Source organism: Ranitomeya imitator, chromosome 2 (assembly GCF_032444005.1).
Source record: "Ranitomeya imitator isolate aRanImi1 chromosome 2, aRanImi1.pri, whole genome shotgun sequence".
In the NCBI taxonomy this organism is placed as follows: Eukaryota; Metazoa; Chordata; class Amphibia; order Anura; family Dendrobatidae; genus Ranitomeya; species Ranitomeya imitator.
In genome coordinates this window covers 586,044,730-586,068,104 of record NC_091283.1, presented here as the reverse complement: position 1 = coordinate 586,068,104, position 23,375 = coordinate 586,044,730, and the positions used below count along the sequence as shown (strand labels likewise).

General features: G+C 49.2%; 1 protein-coding gene across 1 annotated transcript in view; it reads left to right on the top strand.

Annotated features, from left to right (window-relative positions):
- CTNNBL1 (catenin beta like 1) overlaps positions 1–22,575 on the top strand; it is a 48,392-nt gene extending 25,817 nt beyond the window's left edge. Inside the window, exons 8-16 of the mRNA XM_069752281.1 lie at positions 615–687; positions 11,168–11,226; positions 12,890–13,038; positions 13,167–13,348; positions 16,789–16,886; positions 16,979–17,059; positions 19,940–20,077; positions 20,894–20,966; positions 22,268–22,575. Coding sequence (XP_069608382.1) covers positions 615–687; positions 11,168–11,226; positions 12,890–13,038; positions 13,167–13,348; positions 16,789–16,886; positions 16,979–17,059; positions 19,940–20,077; positions 20,894–20,966; positions 22,268–22,356 — 942 coding nt within the window. The 3' untranslated portion in view covers positions 22,357–22,575. The remainder of the gene's footprint in view (positions 1–614; positions 688–11,167; positions 11,227–12,889; positions 13,039–13,166; positions 13,349–16,788; positions 16,887–16,978; positions 17,060–19,939; positions 20,078–20,893; positions 20,967–22,267) is intronic.
- The last annotated feature ends 800 nt before the right edge of the window (positions 22,576–23,375 follow it).

The following is a 23,375-nucleotide window of genomic DNA, read 5'->3' as shown; positions in this document are numbered from 1 at the left end:
GCCGGCGTTGTAATGTGTATCGGTGGTCATTAAAGGGTTAAAGTCTTTGGGGATGTGTGTAAGGGCTTGTTCAGATGAGTGCCTATTATACGTACGTGTGCTGTCCATATTGGAAAACCTTAGGAATCCATGGTTACAACCACTGATTTAGTGACAGTGAGCTAGTTGCTAGTGGTCGTAATCATGAATACTTAAGGTCCTGCAGCGCCTGCACATGACGATCGTGACATAGCAAATCAGAAGAACTATACTACATTTCTGATTGTAGGTATTTGCTAATATTATTATTATTACACCTACTACATATTGCGATAGGATCTTGGAGACAGGAATACCCCTTTTAAGTTTATGGCAGTAAAGTCACAAGCATCTTGCATTCTATAATGATAAATTTAAACACAGTTTGGATTTTTTTCAAGATTTTTGTTAGTTAGCCATGCGACCCAATTTCCAATCATTGGTTGTGATAGATGCAATGCTGCCTGGCCGCAGTCTTCCTGTATTGTAGATACCCAGTGTTCCTCCTGCATTATAATTTCATATATTGCCTCCTCGCTGCTCTGTGTATTTTGTGGCTGCCAACACACTAATTCCTGAGTTTTTCTGGCTTGTAGGCCAAGCTACCGTTTGATGCCAACAAGCTGTACTGCAGTGAAATTCTGGCCATTCTTCTCCAGAATAACGATGGTAAGAGGATTAGGGTCTTAATGTATTGTTTATGCCTTCTGTCATTTGTGGATTAGATGCACAGCTCAGCTGACTGCATCTAAAAGTTCCCCAACCTTCCTCGCATCCAGGTCTCTCCTACTCCTGACGCCTTTCTCCCGGTCTCCCCAGTCCTCTACTACTCCTGACACCCCTCTCCCCAGTCCTCTCCTACTCCTGACACCCCTCTCCCGCTCTCCCCAGTCCTCTCTTACTACTCTCTTACGCCTGACACCCCTCTCCCGCTCTCCCCAGTCCTCTCCTACTCCTGACACCCCTCTCCCGCTCTCCCCAGTCCTCTTTTACTCCTGATACTCCTCTTTCCATTCCTCGCTTACTTCTGACACCCCTCTCCCACTCTCCCCAATCCTCTTACTCCTGACACTCCTCTCCCACTCTCCCCAGTCCTCTCTTACTCCTGACCCCAGTCTCCCACTCTCCCCAGTCCTCTCCTACTCCTGACACCCCTCTCCTTCTCTCCCCTGTCCTCTTTTACTCCTGACACTCCTCTTTCCAATCCTCTTACTTCTGACACCCCTCTCCCGCTCTCCCCAATCCTCTTAATCCTGACACTTCTCTCCTGCTCTCCCCAATCCTCTCTTACTCCTGACACCCCTCTCCCACTATCCCCAGTACTCTGCTACTCCAGACACCTCTCCCCAGGACTCTCCTACTCCTGACACCCCTCTCTTGCTCTCCCCAGGTGTCTCCTAGTTCTGACACCCCTCTCTTGCTCTCTCCAGTCCTCCCCTACTCCTGACACCCCTCACCCGCTCTCCTCTGCTTCTCCTACTCCTGACACCTCTCTCTCGCTCTCCCCAGTCCTCTCCTACTCCTGACACCCCTCTCCCGCTTTCCCCAGTCCTTTCCTACTCCTGATACCCCTCTCCCTCTCTCCCCTGTCTTCTCCTACTCCAGACACCCCTCTCTCGCACTCCCCAGTCCTCTTTTACTCCTGACACTCCTCTCCCGCTCTCCCCAGTCCTCTCCTACTCCTGACACCCCTCTCCCACTCTCCCCAATCCTCTTTTACTCCTGACACTCCTCTTTCCAATCCTCTCTTACTTCTGACACCCCTCTCCCACTCTCCCCATCTTCTCTTACTCCTGACACCCCTCTCCCGCTCTCCCCAATCCTCTCTTACTCCTGACACTCCTCTCCCGCTCTCCCCAGTCCTCTCCTACTCCTGACACCCCTCTCTCGCTATCCCCAGTACTGTGCTACTCCAGACACCTCTCCCCAGGTCTCTCCTAGTTCTGACACCCCTCTCTTACTCTCCCCAGTCCTTTCCTACTCCTGACACCCCTCACCCGCTCTCCTCTGCTTCTCCTACTCCTGACACCTCTCTTGCTCTCCCAAGTCCTCTCCTACTCCTGACACCCCTCTCCCGCTCTCCCTTGTCTTCTCCTACTCCTGACACCCCTCTCCCGCTCTCCCCTGTCTTCTACTCGACACCCCTCTCTCGCTCTCCCCAGTCCTCTCCTACTCCTGACACCTCTCCCGCTCTCCCCAGTCCTCTCCTACTCTTGACACCCCTTTCTCGCTCTCCCGTCTTCTGACACCGCTCTCCCCTGTCTTCTCCTACTCCTGACACCTCTCCCGCTCTTCCCAGTCCTCTACTACTCCTGACACCCCTTTCGCTTTCCCGTATTCTCCTTCTTCTGACACCCCTCTCCTGCTCTCCCCAGTTTCTCCTACTCCTGTCACCCCTCTCCTTCTCCTCCCAGTCTTCTCCTACTCCTGACGCCTCTCTCCCGCTCTCCCCAGTCTTCTCCTACTCCTGACACCCCTCTCCTTCTCTTCCCAGTCTTCTCCTACTCCTGACACCCCTTTGCCGCTCTTCCCAGTCCTCTCCTTTCTGACACCCCTCTCCCGCTCTCCCCAGTTTCTCCTTCGCCTCATTGGGGGACACAGACCGTGGGTGTATGCTGCTGCCAATAGGAGGCTGACACTAAGTGATACAAAAAAAGTTAGCTCCTCCCCTGCAGTATACACCCTCCTGCTGGCTCTCAGCTAACCAGTTCGTGCTTAGTGTCTGTAGGAGGCACATGGGTCTGTTTCAGACCCCAACGTTTTTTATTTTGTTTACATTTCTGTAAATTTTTATTTTTTAATTAACTTAGTGAAGGGGGCGACGGTTCCTTTCAAGGTTCCGATCTCCCCCGAATCATCAACAGGCGAGCACGGCGAGTATACCTCCCCGTACCCTTTCCTGCGGCGTGGGAAGCCATGCCTGAGCTCACTTCAGGGGCGACGGTTCCTTTCAAGGTCCCGATCTCCCCACACCAGCAGCAGGCGACCACATGGAGTGTCGCCTCCATGTATTGTCTCCTGGAGCCAGGCCTAATGCCGGACAACTGGCCCTGTCCACCCGGACTGAACTCCGTGAATGTACAAAGGCCCCTCTCTATGGCGTCCGAGCAGCCCCCACTGTCCCACCACTGTGAAAGCGGATGGCACAAGGAGGCGGACGGTTCCTCTCCACCTCCCTAACAAACGGATGATGGATTGAGGTTTATCCCTGCACCGTCCACGCTGCACAGAACAGCGCTGAAACCCACATCCGCGGCGGCTCCATGCCGGGATGCGCAGTGGATCCATCTTCAGAGGGATATCCACATGCTGACAGGCAGCCTCAGCCACTTCCCTGTGGCCCACCTCTCTGTGGTAACGCTCTGGATGGCTGCAAAAATTTAGCCCCCGGCTTCGGCCGATTTGTAGGCCGCATCCTGGAAGTCTTGCCTGGAACGACCCACTGGTGACGTCTGCCGGCTACAGAAATTTAGGCCCCGGCTTAGGCCTATTCAACATCGTGTCTGTGGCTCCACCCCCCAAATTGGCGCTTCTCGCTCTCTGCGAGATTTTATCAACTCTACAGCTCCCGGTGGCCATCTTGGTCCACCCGGCCAGCTCACACTGGGGTGACAGTATTTTTGCATTAAAGGGGCACATCGACTCTACATCAGTACCCGGGAAAGGAAGTACCTGGTCTTAAAGGCACATGACCAGTATTTCCTGGTCTTAAAAGCACATGACCAGTATTCCCTGGTCTTAAAGGCATATGGCCAGTATTCCCAGTCTTAAAGGCGCATGACCAGTATTCCCTCGTCTTAAAGGTGCATGACCAGTATTCTCTGGTCTTAAAGGCGCATGACCAGTATTCCCTGGTCTTAAAGGCGCATGACCAGTATTCCCTGGTCTTAAAGGCGCATGACCAGTATTCCCTGGTCTTAAAGGGGCACAACCAATATTCTCTGGTCTTAAAGGTGCATGACCAGTATTCTCTGGTCTTAAAGGTGCATGACCAGTATTCTCTGGTCTTAAAGGTGCATGACCAGTATTCTCTGGTCTTAAAGGTGAATGACCAGTATTCCCTGGTCTTAAAGGTGCATGACCAGTATTCTCTGGTCTTAAAGGTACATGACCAGTATTCCCTGGTCTTAAAGGTGCATGACCAGTATTCCCTGGTCTTAAGGGTGCATGACCAGTATTCTCCGGTCTTAAAGGCGCATGACCAGTATTCTCCGGTCTTAAAGGCGCATGACCAGTACTCTCCGGTCTTAAAGGCGCATGACCAGTATTCCCCGGTCTTAAAGCCGTATGACCAGTATTCTCTGTTCTTAAAGGCGCATGACCAGTATTCCCTGGTCTTAAAGGCGTATGACCAGTATTTCCTGGTCTTAAAGGTGCATGACCAGTATTCCCTGGTCTTAAAGGCGCTTGATCAGTCCGAGGAGCCCTCCGCCGCCGACCCCAACTTTATCCTCTAGTTCCCCTCAGTGGACTTCTTCACTGACCAATCCATGGTTCTCTGACCAAGAGATTGAATCCCTCTGTGTACCCTCTGTGTTTGGAGTGCTCGCAGGACCAATATACATGGTCCCTATCCTACATGGGAGCCGTCGGCTAGCAGGGGCCGCAAGTATTCTAGAAACGTGCAGGTGTCTAGAAACATACAGGCATCTAGAAAACGGAAGTTTTTCGTTTCCTGCTCCCTCACCAATGATTTGATGACAACAAGCCTCTGAATATGGATTGGATATTGCCAGAGCTTCAGAGACTAAACTCCCTCGAGAGTCTGTGGACATATAGAGGCACCCTTTTTGGCGTACGAGCTCCCCCCTCTGCATCACCACTATTTAGTGGATGATGCAAGAAGGCGGACAATTCCTCTCCACTTCCCTGTTAAGAGGTTGATGGATCGAGGGTTCCTAATTTTTATCTCTGCACCGTGAAAAGAGGAGATGGCAAGAGACTATGACCTGATGGATGCAGCCGCACATTCTGCCATGGGGCAGATTAACCGGGTAGAATCTCCTGTGGTATACCTACCAGTATCCCTACCTGATGGGTCATCAATTAAAAATGCCACGGACTGTCAGATAGCAAATCTGGTTCGTTCCGTCTTGCGGCTTCGGGTCCAGCGCTCTATCCTCCCTAGCGGCCGCATGGATTGCTAGAGCAATGGTCTCCTGGCTGGAGACCTTAACTACCTTGATTCACACCAGCAACAACTGGCCAATCAAATCCTTTGAGCGGGAGACTGACAAAGGATTGTATAAGGATTGTCCAGCACAGTCTAGATCTAAGGGATCTTGGTTCCAAACAGGGGAACGAAAAGTAAGATCGACCCTGGACCTCAAACTTCTAACAACCTTTGACATGGTCCTCCTTCTTTGGATGGAGTTCCTCCGCTCAGCCATTACTTCAACAGAAAAAGGTGCAGTTTCCGGCATCCATCGACATTCGGGTTGCTTGCCCTCTGCAAAAATTACTTCGCCTTTCCATTCGTCAACAGCATTTTCAAGTCACAACCTTGTTCTTCGGCCTTGCTTCCGCACCCAGTGTTCGCTCGGGTCATGGCGGATGTCATGTTTCTCTTGCACTCTAGAGGCGTGCTCGTCCTGCCCTGTTTGGTCTGTCTAGCCGCCCTTCCAGGACTACGCTGAGTCGTCTATATCTCTTGCGATACCTTCTCTCCTGGGCTGGCAGCTACACTTAGACAAGTTCTCCTCATTTCCAGCCCAGCAGATATCCTTTTTGAGGATGATCCTGCACACTTCTAGAAAGATGGTAATTCTTCCTCGAGACAAGGTCATGGCCCTTCAACAGGGCGCGCAAGGAGAGTTCTGAGGACTTGATTACTCACCCCCTCATTTCATTCGATTTGCTAAGAGAGTTCTGAGGAAAAATGGTGACGACAATGGAAGCGGTTTCCTTTGCTCTGCTCGTTTTCAGCAAGTCAAACAGACTTTCAGACAATAGTCTCTGAGCTCCTTCTTCATCCAGGGCCTTTCTCCCGGTTCAATGGTTATTAGTAACTACCAATGCCAGTCTTCTTCTCTCCATCATTGTTCTGGAGATCCGAACGGTAGTCTTACAGCAGGTCCACTGCCTTCTGGCGGGTCACCCTATCCGAATTCAATTGGATAATGCCACGGCGGTGCCTTACGTCAGTCATCTAGCAGGTACCCACGGTCAGGCGTCATGACCGAGGTACCTCACTTTCTCTGATGGGCCGAAGTCTATTATTCGGTGATCTCGGCAGTATATATCCCAGAAGTAGAACTCTGAATGGCAAACAAATTCAGCCGTCAGGGTTCCGCCTCAAGTCAGTGGGAACTTCTCCCCAAAGTCTTCCATCAGATCTGTCCTTACTGGAGCTCTCCAGTTGTAGGTGGGATGACATCCAGACTGAAGGCCAATGTACTCGAGTTCGTGGTTCGGCCTCGAGATCCAAGAACCATCGCTCTCCATGCTCTGGTTCTGCCGTGGTACCAGTTTCCATAAATCCCCTTCCACTGCTTCCGAAAGCCTTTCGGAAGCAGAAAGGGGCCCCAGTGATCCTCAGAGATCCGCACTGACCAAGTCCGTTTTTTGTTTGCGGAGCTAGTATCTTCTCGCCTTATCGCAGCACAACTGCAAGTAGGGACTTTCTCACAGGGAGTTTTTCACACGTAGTTCTTCTCTATCGCATACCGTTAGATCATTGGGACCTTATTATCCCTAGGAGCCTTACAGTAGGCTCCTTTTTCATCCGGGCAGACTTTACTATCAGGGAAAGTCGTCCCGTTCTCCTCTGCGATATTCTCACTCTGACGAGTCTTCGGAGCTAGCTTCTCTGCTCTTTCAGACTTTTTCCCCTTATTACCTTTGAGGCAAGGTTGTCCTCAGGCCATCTCCATCCCTTGTTACCAAGGTGGTACTGTATTACCACTGTTATGAGGGCACTAGATTGTGGCCCGATTCTAACGCATCGGGTATTCTAGAATATGCAAGTCGCCGTAGTATATGGACAATGATGATTCCAGAATTCGCGGCAGACTGTGCCCGTCGCTGATTGGTCGAGGGAACCTGGCTTGGCGGCCTCGACCAATCAGAGACGGGCACAGCGACGATGATGTCATAAAGGACGTAGACATCCCGCGTCTTTGATTCAGCATCGGGTATTCTAGAATATGCATGTCCCTGTAGTATATGGACAATGATGATTCCAGAATTCGCGGCAGACTGTGCCCGTCGCTGATTGGTCGAGGCAACCTTTATGACATCATCGTCGCCATGGCAACCATTATAACATCTACGTCGATACTGTGCCCGTCACTGACCAATCAGACGCGGGATGTCTATGTCCTTTATGACATCATCGTCGCTGTGCCCGTCGCTGATTGGTCGAGGCCTGGCGGCCTCGACCAATCAGAGACGTGGGATTTCCAGGACAGACAGACAGACGGAAAAACCCTTAGACAATTATATATATACTAGATTGTGGCCCGATTCTAACGCATCGGGTATTCTAGAATATGCATGCCCCCGTAGTATATGGACAATGATGATTCCAGAATTCGCGGCAGACTGTGCCCGTCGCTGATTGGTCGAGGCAGCTTTTATGACGTCATCGTCGCCATGGCAACCATTATGACATCTACGTCGATACTGTGCCCGTCGCTGAATCAGAAACGTGAGATGTCTACGTCCTTTATGACATCATCGTCGCTGTGCCCGTTGCTGATTGGTCGAGGCCTGGCGGCCTCGACCAATCAGACGCGGGATTTCTACGTCCTTTATGACATCATCGTCGCTGTGCCCGTTGCTGATTGGTCGAGGCCTGGCGGCCTCGACCAATCAGAGACGCGGGATTTCTACGTCGATGCTGTGCCGGTCTCTGATTGGTCGAGGCCTGGCGGCCTCGACCAATCAGAGAGCCGGGATTTCCAGGACAGACAGACACAGACGGAAAAACCCTTAGACAATTATATATATAGATAGATAGTTCTTCCCTCATCTCTTTTGGCTCCAGTCCACAAAATGGAATAAGATCCCCCATATTCTGGACGAAGTGAGTGCTCTGAGTAGATACGTCTTGAGGACGGCGTCCTTCTGAAGGTTGGACGTTTTATTTGGGCTTCCTGACGGTAGAGGAAGGCTTCCTGACATTTTCAGGAGGGTTTAGCCGTTTCATCGACCATGATAACATGGTGAATTCTTTTCACCATCCAGGAGTCCTTCCGTGCTAGATGTCAGCCTATCTCCCTGTCTTTCAAGGGTTCTAGGCACCAGGCGTCAGCAAGGCACGCCTGCAAGCTTGTGGATTCGTCCAGTCCGCATGCATTCTTGAAGCACTATAATTCCCACACTTCCACAGATGTGAGTCTGGGCAGGCGGACTCTGCAGGCCGCGGTGGCGCACTTGTAAGTAGCGGTTACACAGGGCCTGATCTATTGTTGTACCCACCCAGGGACTGCTGTGGGACGTCCCACGGTCTGTGTCCCCCAATGAGGCGAAGGAGAAATAGGGATTTTTGTGTACTCGCCGTAAAATCCTTTTCTCCGAGCCATTCATTGGGGGACACAGCTCCCACCCTGTTATTAGCTTATGCTTGTTTTTTAGAATATGACATGCTATACGCTCATATATTGTTATTGATCTCCTACTGCTTTTCACCAAACTGGTTAGCTGAGAGCCAGCAGGAGGGTGTATACTGCAGGGGAGGAGCTAACTTTTTTTGTATCACTTAGTGTCAGCCTCCTATTGGCAGCAGCATACACCCACGGTCTGTGTCCCCCAATGAATGGCTCGTAGAAAAGGATTTTACGGTGAGTACACAAAAATCCCTATTTCTCCTACTCCTGACACCCCTCTCCTTCTCCTCCCAGTCTTCTCCTACTCCTGACACCCCTCTCCCGCTCTCCCCAATCCTTTCCTACTCCTGACACCTCTCTCCCGCTCTCCCTAGTCTTCTCCTACTCCTGACCCCCCTCTCCTTCTCTTCCCAGTCCTTTCCTACTCCTGACACCCCTCTCACGCTCTCCACAGTCTTCTCCTACACCTAACACCGCTCTCTCCAGTCTTCTCCTACACCTGACACCCCTCTCACGCTCTCTCCAGTCTTCTCCTACACCTGACACCCCTCTCACACTCTCCCCAGTCTTCTCCTACTCCTGACACCCCTCTCCCACTCTCCCCAGTCTTCTCCTACACCTGACACCGCTCTCCCCTGTCTTCTCCTACTCCTGACACCGCTCTCCCCTGTCTTCTCCTACTCCTGACACCCCTCTCCTGCTCTCCCCTGTCTTCTCCTACTCCTGACACCCCTCTCCGTTTCTCCACAGGCCTCTCCTACTCCTGACACCCCTCTCTCGCTCTCCCCTGTCTTCTCCTTCTTCTGACACCCCTCTCCTGCTCTACCCAGTCTTCTCCTACTCCTGACACCCCTCTCCCACTCTCCCCAGTCTTCTCCTACACCTGACACCGCTCTCCCCTGTCTTCTCCTACTCCTGACACCCCTCTCCATTTCTCCACAGGCCTCTCCTACTCCTGACACCCCTCTCTCGCTCTCCCCTGTCTTCTCCTTCTTCTGACACCCCTCTCCTGCTCTCCCCTGTCTTCTCCTACTCCTGACAACCCTTTCCCGCTCTCCCGTTTTTTCCAACTTCTGACACCCCTCTCCCGCTCTCCGCTGTCTTCTCCTACTCCTGACACCGCTCTCCCCTGTCTTCTCCTACTCCTGACACCGCTCTCCCAAGTCCTTTCCTACCCCTGACACCCCTCTCCCGCTCTCCCCTGACTTCTCATACTCCTGACACCCCTCTCCCGCCCTCCCCAGTCCTCTCCTACTTCTGACACCCCTCTCCACTCTCCCCTGTCTTCTCCTACTCCTGACACTCCTCTCCCCAGTCCTTTCTTACTCCTGACACCTCTCTCCCGCACTCCCCAGTCCCCTCCTATTCCTGACACCTCTCTCCCGCGCTCCCCAGTCCCCTCCTACTCCTGACACCCCTCTCCTGCTCTCCCCAGTCCTCTCCTACTCCTGACACTCCTCTCCCCAGTCCCCTCTTACTCTTGACACCTCTCCCCAGTCCTTTCCTACTCCTGACACCCCTCTCCCACTCTCCCCTGTCTTCTCCTACTCCTGACACCCCTCTCCCGCTCTCCCCTGTCTTCTCCTACTTCTGATACTCCCTCTCCCGCTCTCCCCAATCTTTTCCTACTCCTGACACCTCTGTCCCGCTCTCCCCAGTCTTCTCCTACTCCTGACACCCCTCTCCTTCTCTTCCCCGTCTTCTCCTACTCCTGACACCCCTCTCCCCAGTCCTCTTTTACTCCTGACACCCCTCTTCCGCTCTCCCAAGTCCTCTCCTACTCCTGACACCCCTCTCCCACTCTCCCCAATCTTCTCCTATACCTGACACTGCTCTCCCCTGCTTCTCCTACTCCTGACACCCCTCTCCCGCTCTCCCCAGTCCTCTCCTACTCCTGACACCTCTCTCCCGCTCTCCCCAGTCTTCTCCTACTCCTGACACCCCTCTCCTTCTCTTCCCAGTCTTCTCCTACTCCTGACACCCCTCTCCCCAGTCCTCTTTTACTCCTGATACCCCTCTCCCGCTCTCCCCAGTCCTCTCCTACTCCTGACACCCCTCTCCCACTCTCCCCAATCTTCTCCTACACCTGACACTGCTCTCCCCTGCTTCTCCTACTCCTGACACCCCTCTCCCGCTCTCCCCTGCTTCTCCTACTCCTGACACCGCTCTCCCCAGTCCTCTCCTACTCCTGACACCCCTCTCCCGCTCTCCCCAGTCCTCTCCTACTCCTGACACCGCTCTCCCCAGTCCTCTCCTACTCCTGACACCCCTCTCCCGCTCTCCCCAGTCCTCTCCTACTCCTGACACCCCTTTCCCGCTCTCCCCGGTCCTCTCCTACTCCTGACCCCCCTCTTCCGCACTACCCAGTCTTCTCCTACTCCTGACCCCCCTCTTCCGCACTACCCAGTCCTCTCCTATTCCTGACAACCTTCTCCCGCTCTCCCCAGTCGTCTCCTACTGCTGACACCCCTCTCCCGCTCTCCTCAGTTCTCTCCTCCCTCCTCAGTCTCATGTACCATCTTGCCCTCTGTCACTGTGTATTGATCCTCTCTGCTGATGGATTTATTCTTCTCTGCTGACATTATCTTCCTTTCTCTCAGACACCCGTGAGCTCCTGGGGGAGCTGGATGGAATAGACGTGCTGCTTCAGCAGTTATCGGTGAGAGCCTCCCACTCGCTGCCCGCTTACACCTTGGCATCTATCCGAGCGTACGGTGGTAGACTGCTGTCTCAGCTTTTACAAGAGAATGTCACTGCGCACCTGTCTGTGATACTGTCTAATGCCAAACCCCATGCTCTGCTAAAATATTGATTATTGCTATTCTTCATCATTTTCTCATTTCTTTCTGCCAATTGCCAGTGTGGCATACACCTATGGGGTTTACAGCTTTGAACAGGATTCATACATTCATTAGGATTTGTACAGGTATCGAGTCTCTGCTACATTTCCTTTGCAGTGCTGTGTAAATAAAATTGCTCTTTAGGTACATGGATAATGCCATCTACAACGCTTAGAGCTAATTATCGTAATCTGTATGGACAATTTCAAAATTGAGAACATCAGCTTCTTGCCAGCCCACTCCAGTGCGAGCTAAATACAGATTTAAAGGGTATCTGTCACAAAGTTTTCGCTACTTAATCTAAGATCAGTATAATGTAAAGTTGGAGACCCTGGTTCCAGCGATGTGTCACTTACCTAGCTACTTGTTGCAGTTTCAATAAAATTACTGTTATTGGCAGATTATCACTAGAGGACTAGGAAACCTGCTGCCTTGTAGTACTCCATATTCATGAGCTTTGTATAACCCTTCCCCAGCTCTTATTGACAGCTTTCTGCCTATGCATTGTGTACTTGGAAAGTAGCCAATCAGTGGTGTGAAGGGGGGGGGGGGTTATACAAAGCACAGCATTGAAGAGAACTGGTAGGTCTGTGCAGATAAAACTGTGATTGTATCAAAGCTACAGCAAGCAGCTCAGTAAAGGTACCGTCCCATTAAGCGACGCTGCAGCGATCTAGACACCGATCCCGATCGCTGCAGCGTCGCTGTGTGGTCGCTGGAGAGCTGTCACACAGACAGCTCTCCAGCGACCAACTATGCGAAGTCCCCTGGTAACCAGGGTAAACACCGGGTTACTAAGCGCAGGGCTGCAATTATTAATCCGATGTTTACCCTGGTTACCAGCGTAAACATAAAAAAACAAACACTACATACTTACTTACATTCCGGCGTCTGTCCTCTCCGGCACTCTGCTCTAAACTAAGCGCCGGCCGGAAAGCCGAGCACAGCGGTGACGTCACCGCTGTGCTTTCCGGCCGCTGCGATTACACAGTGCAGAGAAGCAGAGCGCCGGAGAGGACAGACACCGGAATGTTAAGTATGTAGTGTTTTTTTTTTTTTCACGTTTACGCTGATAACCAGGGTAAACATCGGGTTACTAAGCGCGGCCCTGCGCTTAGTAACCCGATGTTTACCCTGGTTACCAGTGAAGACATCGTTGAATCGGCGTCACACAGCGATGTCTGCAACGTCACGGATCGCTAGTGATATCGTTCAGTGTGAAGGTACCTTAAGAGATACATCACTGTAATCAGGGTCTCTGCCTATACATCATACTGCTCTCCGACTGCAAAAACCTGCTGACGGGTTCTCTTTAAAGACGTGTTCTCTTCCTTTCACATAACACAGGTGCCAGATATAGTACCTGTATGGCACTTATGGCTCTTGGCGTATACGCCTTTGTGGATACTCTTAGGTTTTTGTATTTGGGGTGAAGTTATTCATTGTACATAGTGTATCGCTGAGCATTTTGCTTCCTCTTAGGTGTTTAAGCGGCATGATCCTAGCACCGCAGAGGAGCAGGAAATGATGGAAAACCTGTTTGATGCCCTTTGCTCATGCCTAATGTTGAGCAGCAACAGAGACCGATTCCTGAAAGGTGAAGGACTACAGCTCATGAACCTTATGCTCAGGTGAGGTGCCCCCCATTGTAAAGACTTCTGAAAGCAAGACGTGTAATAAATGTGCGGCTTCAAGAACATGTATTACTGATGTAAGGCTTTGTGTGTAAGTTGTAACAATGTCCTGTAATTCTTTGTAGAGAGAAGAAAATGTCCCGCTGTAGCGCTCTTCGTGTGCTGGACCACGCCATGATTGGCCCTGAAGGCAGTGACAACTGCCACAAGTTTGTAGACATCCTCGGCCTCAGGACCATCTTTCCACTCTTCATGAAATCGCCCAAAAAGATGAAGAAAAGCGGTGTATCCGAGAAGGAACATGAGGGTGAGGACTCAAAGAAGTTGTGCATTGCAGGCTCTGAGCCTCAGCAGTGCAGTCCACCACGGCTCCAAGCCTCAGCATTGCAATCCACCACGGCTCCGAGCCTCAGCAGTGCAGTCCACCCTGGCTCCGAGCCTCAGCAGTGCAGTCCACCCTAGCTCCGAGCCTCAGCAGTGCAGTCCACCACTGCTCTGAGCCTCAGCAGTGCATTCCACCACGGCTCTGAGCCTCAGCAGTGCAGTCCACCACGGCTCCGAGCCTCAGTAGTGCAGTCCACCACGGCTCCAAGCCTCAGCAGTGCAGTCCACCACGGCTCTGAGCCTCAGCATTGCCGTCCACCACTGCTCCAAGCCTCAGCAGTGCAGTCCATCCCGGCTCCGAGCCTCAGCAGTGCAGTTCACCATGGCTCTGAGCCTCAGTAGTGCAGTCCACCACGGCTCCGAGCTTCAGCACTGCAGTCCACCACTGCTCCGAGCCTCAGCAGTGCAGTCCACCTCGGCTCCGAGCCTCAGCAGTGCAGTCCACCACAGCTCCGAGCCTCAGCAGTGCAGTCCACCACAGCTCCGAGCCTCAGCAGTGCAGTCCTCCCCGGCTCCGAGCCTCAGCAGTACAGTCCATCCCGGCTCCGAGCCTCAGCAGTGCAGTCCTCCCCGGCTCCGAGCCTCAGCAGTGCAGACCTCCCCGGCTCCGAGCCTCAGCAGTGCAGTCCACCACAGCTCCGAGCCTCAGCAGTGCAGTCCACCCCGGCTCCGAGCCTCAGCAGTGCAGTCCTCCCTGGTTCCGAGCCTCAGCAGTGCAGTCCTCCCCGGCTCCGAGCCTCAGCAGTGCAGTCCTCCAGAGCTCCGAGCCTCAGCAGTGCAGTCCTCCAGAGCTCCGAGCCTCAGCAGTGCAGTCCACCACGGCTCCGAGCCTCAGCAGTGCAGTCCACCCCGGCTCCGAGCCTCAGCAGTGCAGTCCACCACAGCTCCGAGCCTCAGCAGTGCAGTCCTCCCCGGCTCCGAGCCTCAGCAGTGCAGACCTCCCCGGCTCCGAGCCTCAGCAGTGCAGTCCTCCCCGGCTCCGAGCCTCAGCAGTGCAGTCCTCCCCGGCTCCGAGCCTCAGCAGTGCAGTCCTCCCCGGCTCCGAGCCTCAGCAGTGCAGTCCACCACAGCTCCGAGCCTCAGCAGTGCAGTCCACCCCGGCTCCCAGCGCACTGACACTGCACAGGGTTATAAGTAGAGTGTAAATGATGTAAATTACACGTGGTATGCGTAAAAATAATTCATGCCAAGCTGGATAGCAGTTCTCTTCTGCAGGAAGTCCTAGGAGACTTTCAGAGGAGTCATTTCCAGAGGTTGAACTAATCCACTGATTACCCCGGAGCCCCCCGCACGCGTTGCTTTTAGACTGCGTTCCCATGTGATGCTGTTACTCAGTTTGCGATGGCAGGAAACTAAAGCCCTGAGTGCTGCTGTTATTTTCCCAGTAGCAAATGTCCCTGCCATTCCGGCTCTGACCTTTTCACTGGCTCCTCCAACTTGGCTTTTATGTGGAAAAGTTTTTTGTGAGATTATCCACACTGCAAACTAATTCCTATAAATATATAAAGGCTATTTTTTATTTTAGTGACGCAAAAGTAATTTTTCCAGTAAGTGTTAAGAAATCACCAGTAAATATGACTTGTTTCCATCCAGGATTAGGCCCCTTTCACACATTAGTTTTTTGCTATCAGTCGCAATCCGTCGAATTTTGAAAAAAACTGATCCGGTTACTGATGCCGCTGGATCCGTTTCTTTTCTCATAGACTTGTATTAGCGATGGATGGCCTCTCGTTTCATCCGTCGTTCACCGGATCCGTCGAAAATTGTTTGATTGTCCAGTGGCCGGAGACAACAGACAAAGTTACGTTTTTTGTGTCCGTTGAAAAATGGACAGCAACGGATCCGTCGCCGTCCATAGTTTGCTAGAATGGAAGCCTATGGCACCGGATCAGCCAAATGACAGAATCTGGCAACGTATTCCACTTTTTTAAACTGAGCATGCTCTGATTTTTTTAGAACCCAATTAGCTGGATTAGCTAGTTGGGATCCATCGCATCAGTTTTTCACAATCTGCGACAGATCCGTTTTTTTTCACAATTCGACGGATTGTGACTGATTGCAAAAAATGTATGTGTGAAGGGGTCTTACTAGCATACTGAAGGGCACTATTGGCTAACAATGTAACAATCTGCATAAGTAAGTAGGTCTGCTGACCATAGATCTGGAAACGAGACTTATTACTATGGGAAATGAAGAAGCGGTTATATTGGTGAAGTAAGCACACCAATGAAATGAGGAAAATAATTTGTAATAATTTACATCTGCTAGTGCAGCTCGGTCTATTCACCTACATGGGTATGATCTGTTATGCCAGGCTCTGGTCAAGAGTTTCACTGTTTGTAGGGATAATTAGAAACTTGCCAATCCCTTTTACCCCCTTAGCACAAAATGATGCACATGCTTGTCCATGCTGGGGTCACATTCAGTAGATGTCTGCTATATAACATAGCTGGTGTCTGTGTCATCCAGCAGATAGCTGAGCTCCGATCACTGCTGTTAACTATTTAGATGCCGCTGTCAAACTCTGACAGCGGCATTAAAATGAAGCACGCAAATCGGCTTGCATTGCTGCATTCCATAATGGGGTATGTAACCTCCTGTATACACCCCTAAAACCTTTTGAAACTTTCCTACACTCAATGTAAATTCTGCTGGATCATCCCGATAGGCGTCTTTGCTGAGGCGTCTATCCCTCCTCCCGAATTCTGATCGCCGTCATCCTGCGCATATGCCCTACTGAGAGCAGACCCTAACACATAAGGGCGCATATGCCTTACTGCGAGCAGACCCTAAGTCATAAGGGCGCATATGCCCTAGTGTGGGCAGACCCTAAAACATAAGGGCGCATATGCCTTACTGCGAGCAGACCCGAAGTCATAAGGGCGCATATGCCTTAGTGTGGGCAGACCCTAATACATAAGGGCGCATATGCCCTAGTGTGGGCAGACCCTAACACATAAGGGCGCATATGCCTTACTGCGAGCAGACCCTAAGTCATAAGGGCGCATATGCCCTAGTGTGGGCAGACCCTAAAACATAAGGGCGCATATGCCTTACTGCGAGCAGACCCGAAGTCATAAGGGCGCATATGCCCTAGTGTGGGCAGACCCTAACACATAAGGGTTTCAAAAATGTTTTGGGGGGTATACAGGAGGAGTCGTGGGGTTGTATACCCCTTTATGGAATGCAGCACAGGTGCAGATTTAAGGTGTTAGTCTTAGTTCAGACATGAAAAAAATGGGGACAGGTTCCCTTTAAGACGAAGCCCTAGGGATGCTTAGCATCACTGGTACGTCATTCAGAAGCTTTCTATACATTTTCATGTCAGCGTCTCTATTGGAACGTGTCATTTTTACTATACAGAACATATCTGCTCCATCTTGGCTTCATTACTGCGGAATCTGAAAGGGCAGCAAAGAACCAGACTACTCAACAAGTTCACCGAGAATGACAGCGAGAAGGTGAGTGTCGGTCACAAACACTTGTCCCCATAGTATGCCACACTGAGGTTTGCTGTGTGACTCGCCAACCTCTGCTCATTTCCATTTACCAGGTGGACCGCCTTATGGAGCTGTATTACAAGTATTTAGAAGCCGTGCGGGTGGCTGACAAGAAGATTGAAGGCGAGAAACACGTTAGTATCGTGCATTCCCACATTTCTTAATGTTGCGCATAGGACACACGGTCCAGTCTACCTCTACCATGCAGATCGGCGAGTACAGTATTCGTTTACCTCTGTCAGCGGCTGTCCAGTCATCAGCACCATGCAAATGGAGGAGAACGTATTTAGCATCTCTGGCCATTGGCTGAAAAGTCCAAGCCTATTTTTTTATGCTATTATTGTGTATCTGTGATCATGAAGCTCTTCACTTGTATTTGGGTTTTTCAAATATCTATATTTTTGTTTCTGAAAAGTTAAAGAATGTGATAAATCAGTGCATTAACCAATATCTATCGCCTAAGTGACAAGCCCTTCTTAATGAGCCCAGGGAGGTGGGGAAAAACCTCACCCGCTGAACCGATGCCGCTTTAGCGCTCACATCACACTGAATGGCATTAATTGCACGGTAGATGCCAGCGATACTCTTTGTAAATGTTCTCTGCTCAGGCTGTTAAGTGAGGGTCCCGAACTTGGTCTTCCTTCCTCTATTGATTCCTTTCTAGGGTATTTGAGAACTGGCCTCCTAAACCAGGCACGGACATATCTTATACGTCATTGCAGGGTGTCAGCTCAAAGGTCAAGAACGAGATGAGATACGTCCTGGCTACTATTGGCCATATCACAGCCACCATCCAGGACTCCTTTTAAAGCAAATATTGTCAGCTTTACAGTTAGACCGAAATCGTCGCTGTTCCACGACTCAGCACCAGATATCACAGGTTAAAGTGACACCTGCATGTCTGTCTGCAGCTCACTCTTCATTCTCACATAATAATGATTTTATTTCTGTAGCGCCAACATATTCCGCAGCACTTTACATTTTAGAGAGGACTTGTACAGACAATAAAAGACATTACAGAATAATAATCACATAAACAGATACCAAGAGGAGTGAGGGCCTTGCTCACAAGCTTACAGTCTATGAGGAAAATGGGGAGACACGAGACAATTGATTTCATTGTACGGTCCGGCCATAATGTAATAAATCGGATGTTCATGTAATGCTGCATGAACCGGTCACCGACCAGTATGTGTACAGACACTGAGGGCTAGTAAGTGCATGGAGGGTCTGAGAACAGATGATACAAGGGTCCAGGTTTTGAAGAAAAATTTTTATGGGCAAAACGGGCATAGTTAAGTGAGGTGAGGCGGTAGGCCGCTCTAAAGAAATGTGGTTTTAGGGCACGCTTAAATCTGGGTATTGGGAATTGAATTGTCCTGGGTAGTGCATTCCAAAGAATTGGCGCAGCACGCGAGAAGGCTTGAAGACCAGAACGGAAGGTTACTGAGGATGTTAATCTTGGGTCAGAACGGAAGGCACGGGTAGGGTGGTAGACCAACATGAGGACAGATATGTAGGGTGGTGTTGAAACATGGAAAGCTTTGTGGGTGAGAGTGATGAGTTTATATTGAACTCAATATCGGATAGGCAACCAGTGCAACGACTGGTACAGGGTAGAGGCATTGGTGTAGCAGTTGGCAAGGAATATGATCCCGGCTGCACTTAATTTTGTGATCTCTTGATCTGGGTTGGGACGACAGCCTTAGCTGCTGTGCCTTAAATCCAGGCTGAGATAAGGCCTATTAAATGTCCCCATCCTTCTGACTCCACCTGGTGTAAAGGATTAGCTGATAGGTGGCAAGGACAGAAGGGAGGTCAATGATATGATCCTCCTCCCGTCCCTAAGAGCAGATTTTGTGTGTTTCACACCACCAAAATTAGAAGAAATATTTAGAAAGAAAAATGAAGTAAATCATTAAAAAAAACACTCCTTTTTACTGTTGGTGAAAAATACACATATTTGGCATTGCTGTCTGTGTAACATCCCAAACTATAATAGTAGCTTGTCACGTCTCCTCAAATTAATTGTTAAAACACTATTCCAAAAATACTAACTAGTTAGTTTGTTTGAAATGAAAAAAAAACAAACAGCCCCTTCCCTCAAAAAAATAAATTTGGCAAAACATTTTTTGATTTTTTTTTTTTTAAATTGAAATTTATTTTTGAGGAAGTAATCAAACATAAATAAACTATATATATTTGGATTCATCATATCCATTTTGGCCCAGCATATGATGTATCCCAACCAGTAAACATATGATCATAAAACTGAAATTCGTATTTTTTATATCACTTTAAAAAAAAAAGTGATCAGTGTCATGAACCCCAAAGTAGTACCCACAAATGGTACAATTTATCACATGAAATCTAAGCTTTCATACAGCCCTGTCAGTGAAATAATAAAACCGTTACAGCTCTTACAATATGGCGACACATAAAACCATTTTTTTTAAATTGGATTTTATTGCAAGGAGAAAAAAAAAACAATAAAACAAACTACACTCCGGTGGCATCACCGTGTCTGTAGCGACCCAAACTATCAGATGAGCATACTATTGATCCTGGATGGCAAGCGCCATAAAAAGCCAGAATTGCTATTTTTTTGGTCACGTTGTCTCACAAAAGATAGAACAAAATAAAACTAAACCTCATGAGCCGAGGTATGCTTCCAGCCGCAGCTCACTGTGTGTCTATGACTGAAAGCCGGCGGCTCCCGGGAGGAATAAGGTTAGTTTTCTCCCAGTAGCAGCTCTTTCAGTGCAGCGGCCAGACTAACCTCTTATCGGCAGGTTAATAGTGTTGGGAACATGACAGGATCCCTTTAAGGGCTTTTTAATGAAATTTCAGATTAAAGTTTACAAGGTAACAAACCTTGATTGATTTTTGTTCTTATATGAAAAAAAAATCTGACATTAAAGTTTTGCAAAAAGAGTAATAGCCCATCCTGTGAAGTGGGAAAACAGTATGCTGTTGCCGAGCTACCATTCATCACTTTTCCTTTCTTTAACTAGGACATGGTGCGGCGTGGGGAAATACTAGATGATGATTTGGAAGACGAATTTTACCTGCGCCGACTGGATGCTGGGCTGTTCCTGCTTCAGCTGCTGTGTTACATCACCGCGGAGCTCTGCAACAGTAGCATGCCACAGGTGACTGCAGCACCCGGACCACTGGGGACATGCAGCACCCGGCCATTGGGGACATGCAGCACCCGGACCATTGGGGACATGCTGCACCGGGACCACTGGGGACATGCAGCACCCGGACCATTGGGGACATGCAGCACCCGGACCATTGGGGACATGCAGCACCCGGACCATTGGGGACATGCAGCACCCGGACCATTGGGGACATGCAGCACCGGGACCACTGGGGACATGCAGCACCCGGACCATTGGGGACATGCAGCACCCGGACCATTGGGGACATGTAGCACCTGGACCACTGGGGACATGCAGCACCAGGTCCATTGGGGACATATAACACTGGGACCACTGGGGACATGTAGCACCCGGGTCATTGGGGACATGCAGCACCCGGACCATTGGGGACATGCAGCACCGGGACCACTGGGGACATGCAGCACCCGGACCATTGGGGACATGTAGCACCCGGACCACTGGGGACATGCAGCACCAGGTCCATTGGGGACATATAACACTGGGACCACTGGGGACATGTAGCACCCGGGTCATTGGGGACATGCAGCACCCGGACCATTGGGGACATGCAGCACCCGGACCATTGGGGACATGCAGCACCCGGACCATTAGGAACATGCAGCATAGCTTGTGTTCAGTGCAACGTTCTTGTCTATTAATGGTATAAAGCAGTGCACCTTTTACATAAAGGATGGTACTTTCCTTTTTGTCCGCAGTGATTTTCTAGATGCTGACTTTTATGATCTAAGCTTATACTATGTGCTCTTTGCCTTCATACTCTATGTCCTATCTCCTTGGTTGTAGGTACGACAGAGAGTAATGCAGATTTTGACTATGAGGGGCAGCTCCATTAAAATCATCCGACATATACTGAAGGGTGAGTAATAAAGTGTTTTAGCTTGTCATATTCATTCCACTTATGTCCCTATGCCCTATTATAAAGGCCCCCCATATAGTAACCATTAATGAGGGTCACACTTTGTAACTTGGTTTCGTCATGAATCACATGGTCACCAGTTCATTCACACGGCTACTTGCAGCTTTTTCTGGCAATCGGTTATAGCTAGAAATGTCTGCAACCCCTTTAACAAACTATGTAATAAACTATGCAGGAAAAGGGCATTTTCTTAGAAGAAAACTTTTTTTTTTTTTTTTGTGAATTTGTTCTGAAAATTCAATATTGCTGAATTTCTCGAAGTACAAAGAATATTATGGATCTGAAAGTCCCCAAAGAGGCGGACTTTTTGAAGAATTTCAGCTTATAGATATATATTGAGTATATGTACACAACAGATCATTAATGGTGTATATGACCCCTGACGCTGATAGGCTATATTTAAGCTGGTCGGTGGTCAGTTAACCTAACCTAAAAGGCCTTGCACACAGAATGATTCGGCACCCACAGGATATCATGTTATTTGTAGCACATACAAGTGCTTCTCACAAAATTAGAATATCATCAAAAAGTTAAAAAAGCCTGTCCTTAACCTATGGGGTATTGTCAAGAGGAAGATGAGACACCAAACCTGACAATGCAGATGAGCTGAAGGCTGCTATCAAAGCAACCTGGGCTTCCATAACACCTCAGCAGTGCTGATCGCCTCCATGCCACGCGGTATGCAGTAATTGATGCAAAAGGAGCCCTGACCAAGTATTGAGTGCATTTGCTGAACTTACATTTCAGTCGGCCAACATTTTGGATATTAAAATCATTTTTCAAGCTGGTGTTATAAAGTATTCTAATTTACTGAGATAATGACTTTTGGGTTTTCATTGGCTGTAAGCCATAATCATCAATAATAACAGAAATAAACACTTGAAATAGATCACTCTGTTTGTAATGACTTTCACTTTTTGAAGAACTGAAATAAATTAACTTTTTGATGATCTAATTTTGTGAGAAGCACTTGTATGTTTGCATGGGGCGATGAGCTGCCGAGGGCAATAATTTTTATACCGGGATAAAAATCATTTCACCCGACGAACAAGCTTCTTGTTCATTTAACTGGTGACTGCCGGCCTCTTTAGATGGGCTGATTAGATGGGAACAACTATTCCTACAAACACCAGTTCTTCGATTACTGGGCCATTACTGTTTATTAGATGTGGCTGAAAACTCCCAAGTTATTCTGTGTAGCAATTAAAAACGTTTTAATAAATATTAATTATCTGTTGCAGAATATTCTGAGAACATCGGTGACGGGAAGAGTGCAGATTTCCGGGAGAGCGAGCAAAAGCGAATCCTGGAACTGATAGAGACATTGTAAAAGATTGTCCGTAATTCATTCCTAGGACAATATGGAGTCTGCAGAGCGTTGCACAATTCCAGGACATCAGATAACTGTTTTTTGTATATACTGATTTGGGATCGGATGTATTAGACATCGGGTTTCTGCCCACTCTCTGTGAATAGTGGGAACTTTATTGAGAATCACTTATGTGTGTCTTATTTTTATAAAAAGTCCATCATTAAATATTCAACTCTGTGTATTCCTAGTTATTTCAGGTTAGGTAAGGTGACCATATTGAGGCTGATGGTCTACATTCTTAAAGGAAAATTCCATTGTAAAGGTGGCCATCCACATCAGATCATTGTCAGCCAATGGTTCTCTTTTTTTCATTCCCTAATCTGTACGTGGAGAAGAGCATAAGCCAATGCCGGACACTTCTGTCATCGTCTTATCTCCAGAAAGAAGGGAAAGATCAAGAGTTCAAAGTGCTAAATTCTTGTATCCTCCAACATTATCAGCAAATCCCCCACACACATCATACAGTCGGACTGTCCCTTGGCAATCGGCCATTTTGGCTTAGCTGACTGTGAGTTTGGTCAACTATCAAGTCTTTAAATTGACGAACTCTGACTCTTGGAGACATCTGCCACTTGTGATCGAGAACAATGACCTATGTGTGATAGGGTAATGGTCCAAACTGATGAGGGTTTTTTTTTATTACAAACCACAATATATATTTAGATGGACCTCCTCTTTAATATTGTATATCTTTATAGTGTGTTATTAATAATGAACAGTTGAGTCATGTATAAAATGAAATGGCATTGAACGTTGTGGGTTATTAGACGATGCCAGCTAGTAATATAGTACTGTCTCGGTTGGTAAAGGCAATGTGCGTGGCCTAATTATGGAGGGGGGCAGTGGTTATTTCTCCCTTAGGATTAACGCAGTAACAAAGATGTGATTTTTCAGCCGGTGCAGACGGTATTCCTACTGCGTATCATCACTTGTGTAACAATAGCTGCTGGGCATGTGCTGAAAAATGCAGAGTATCA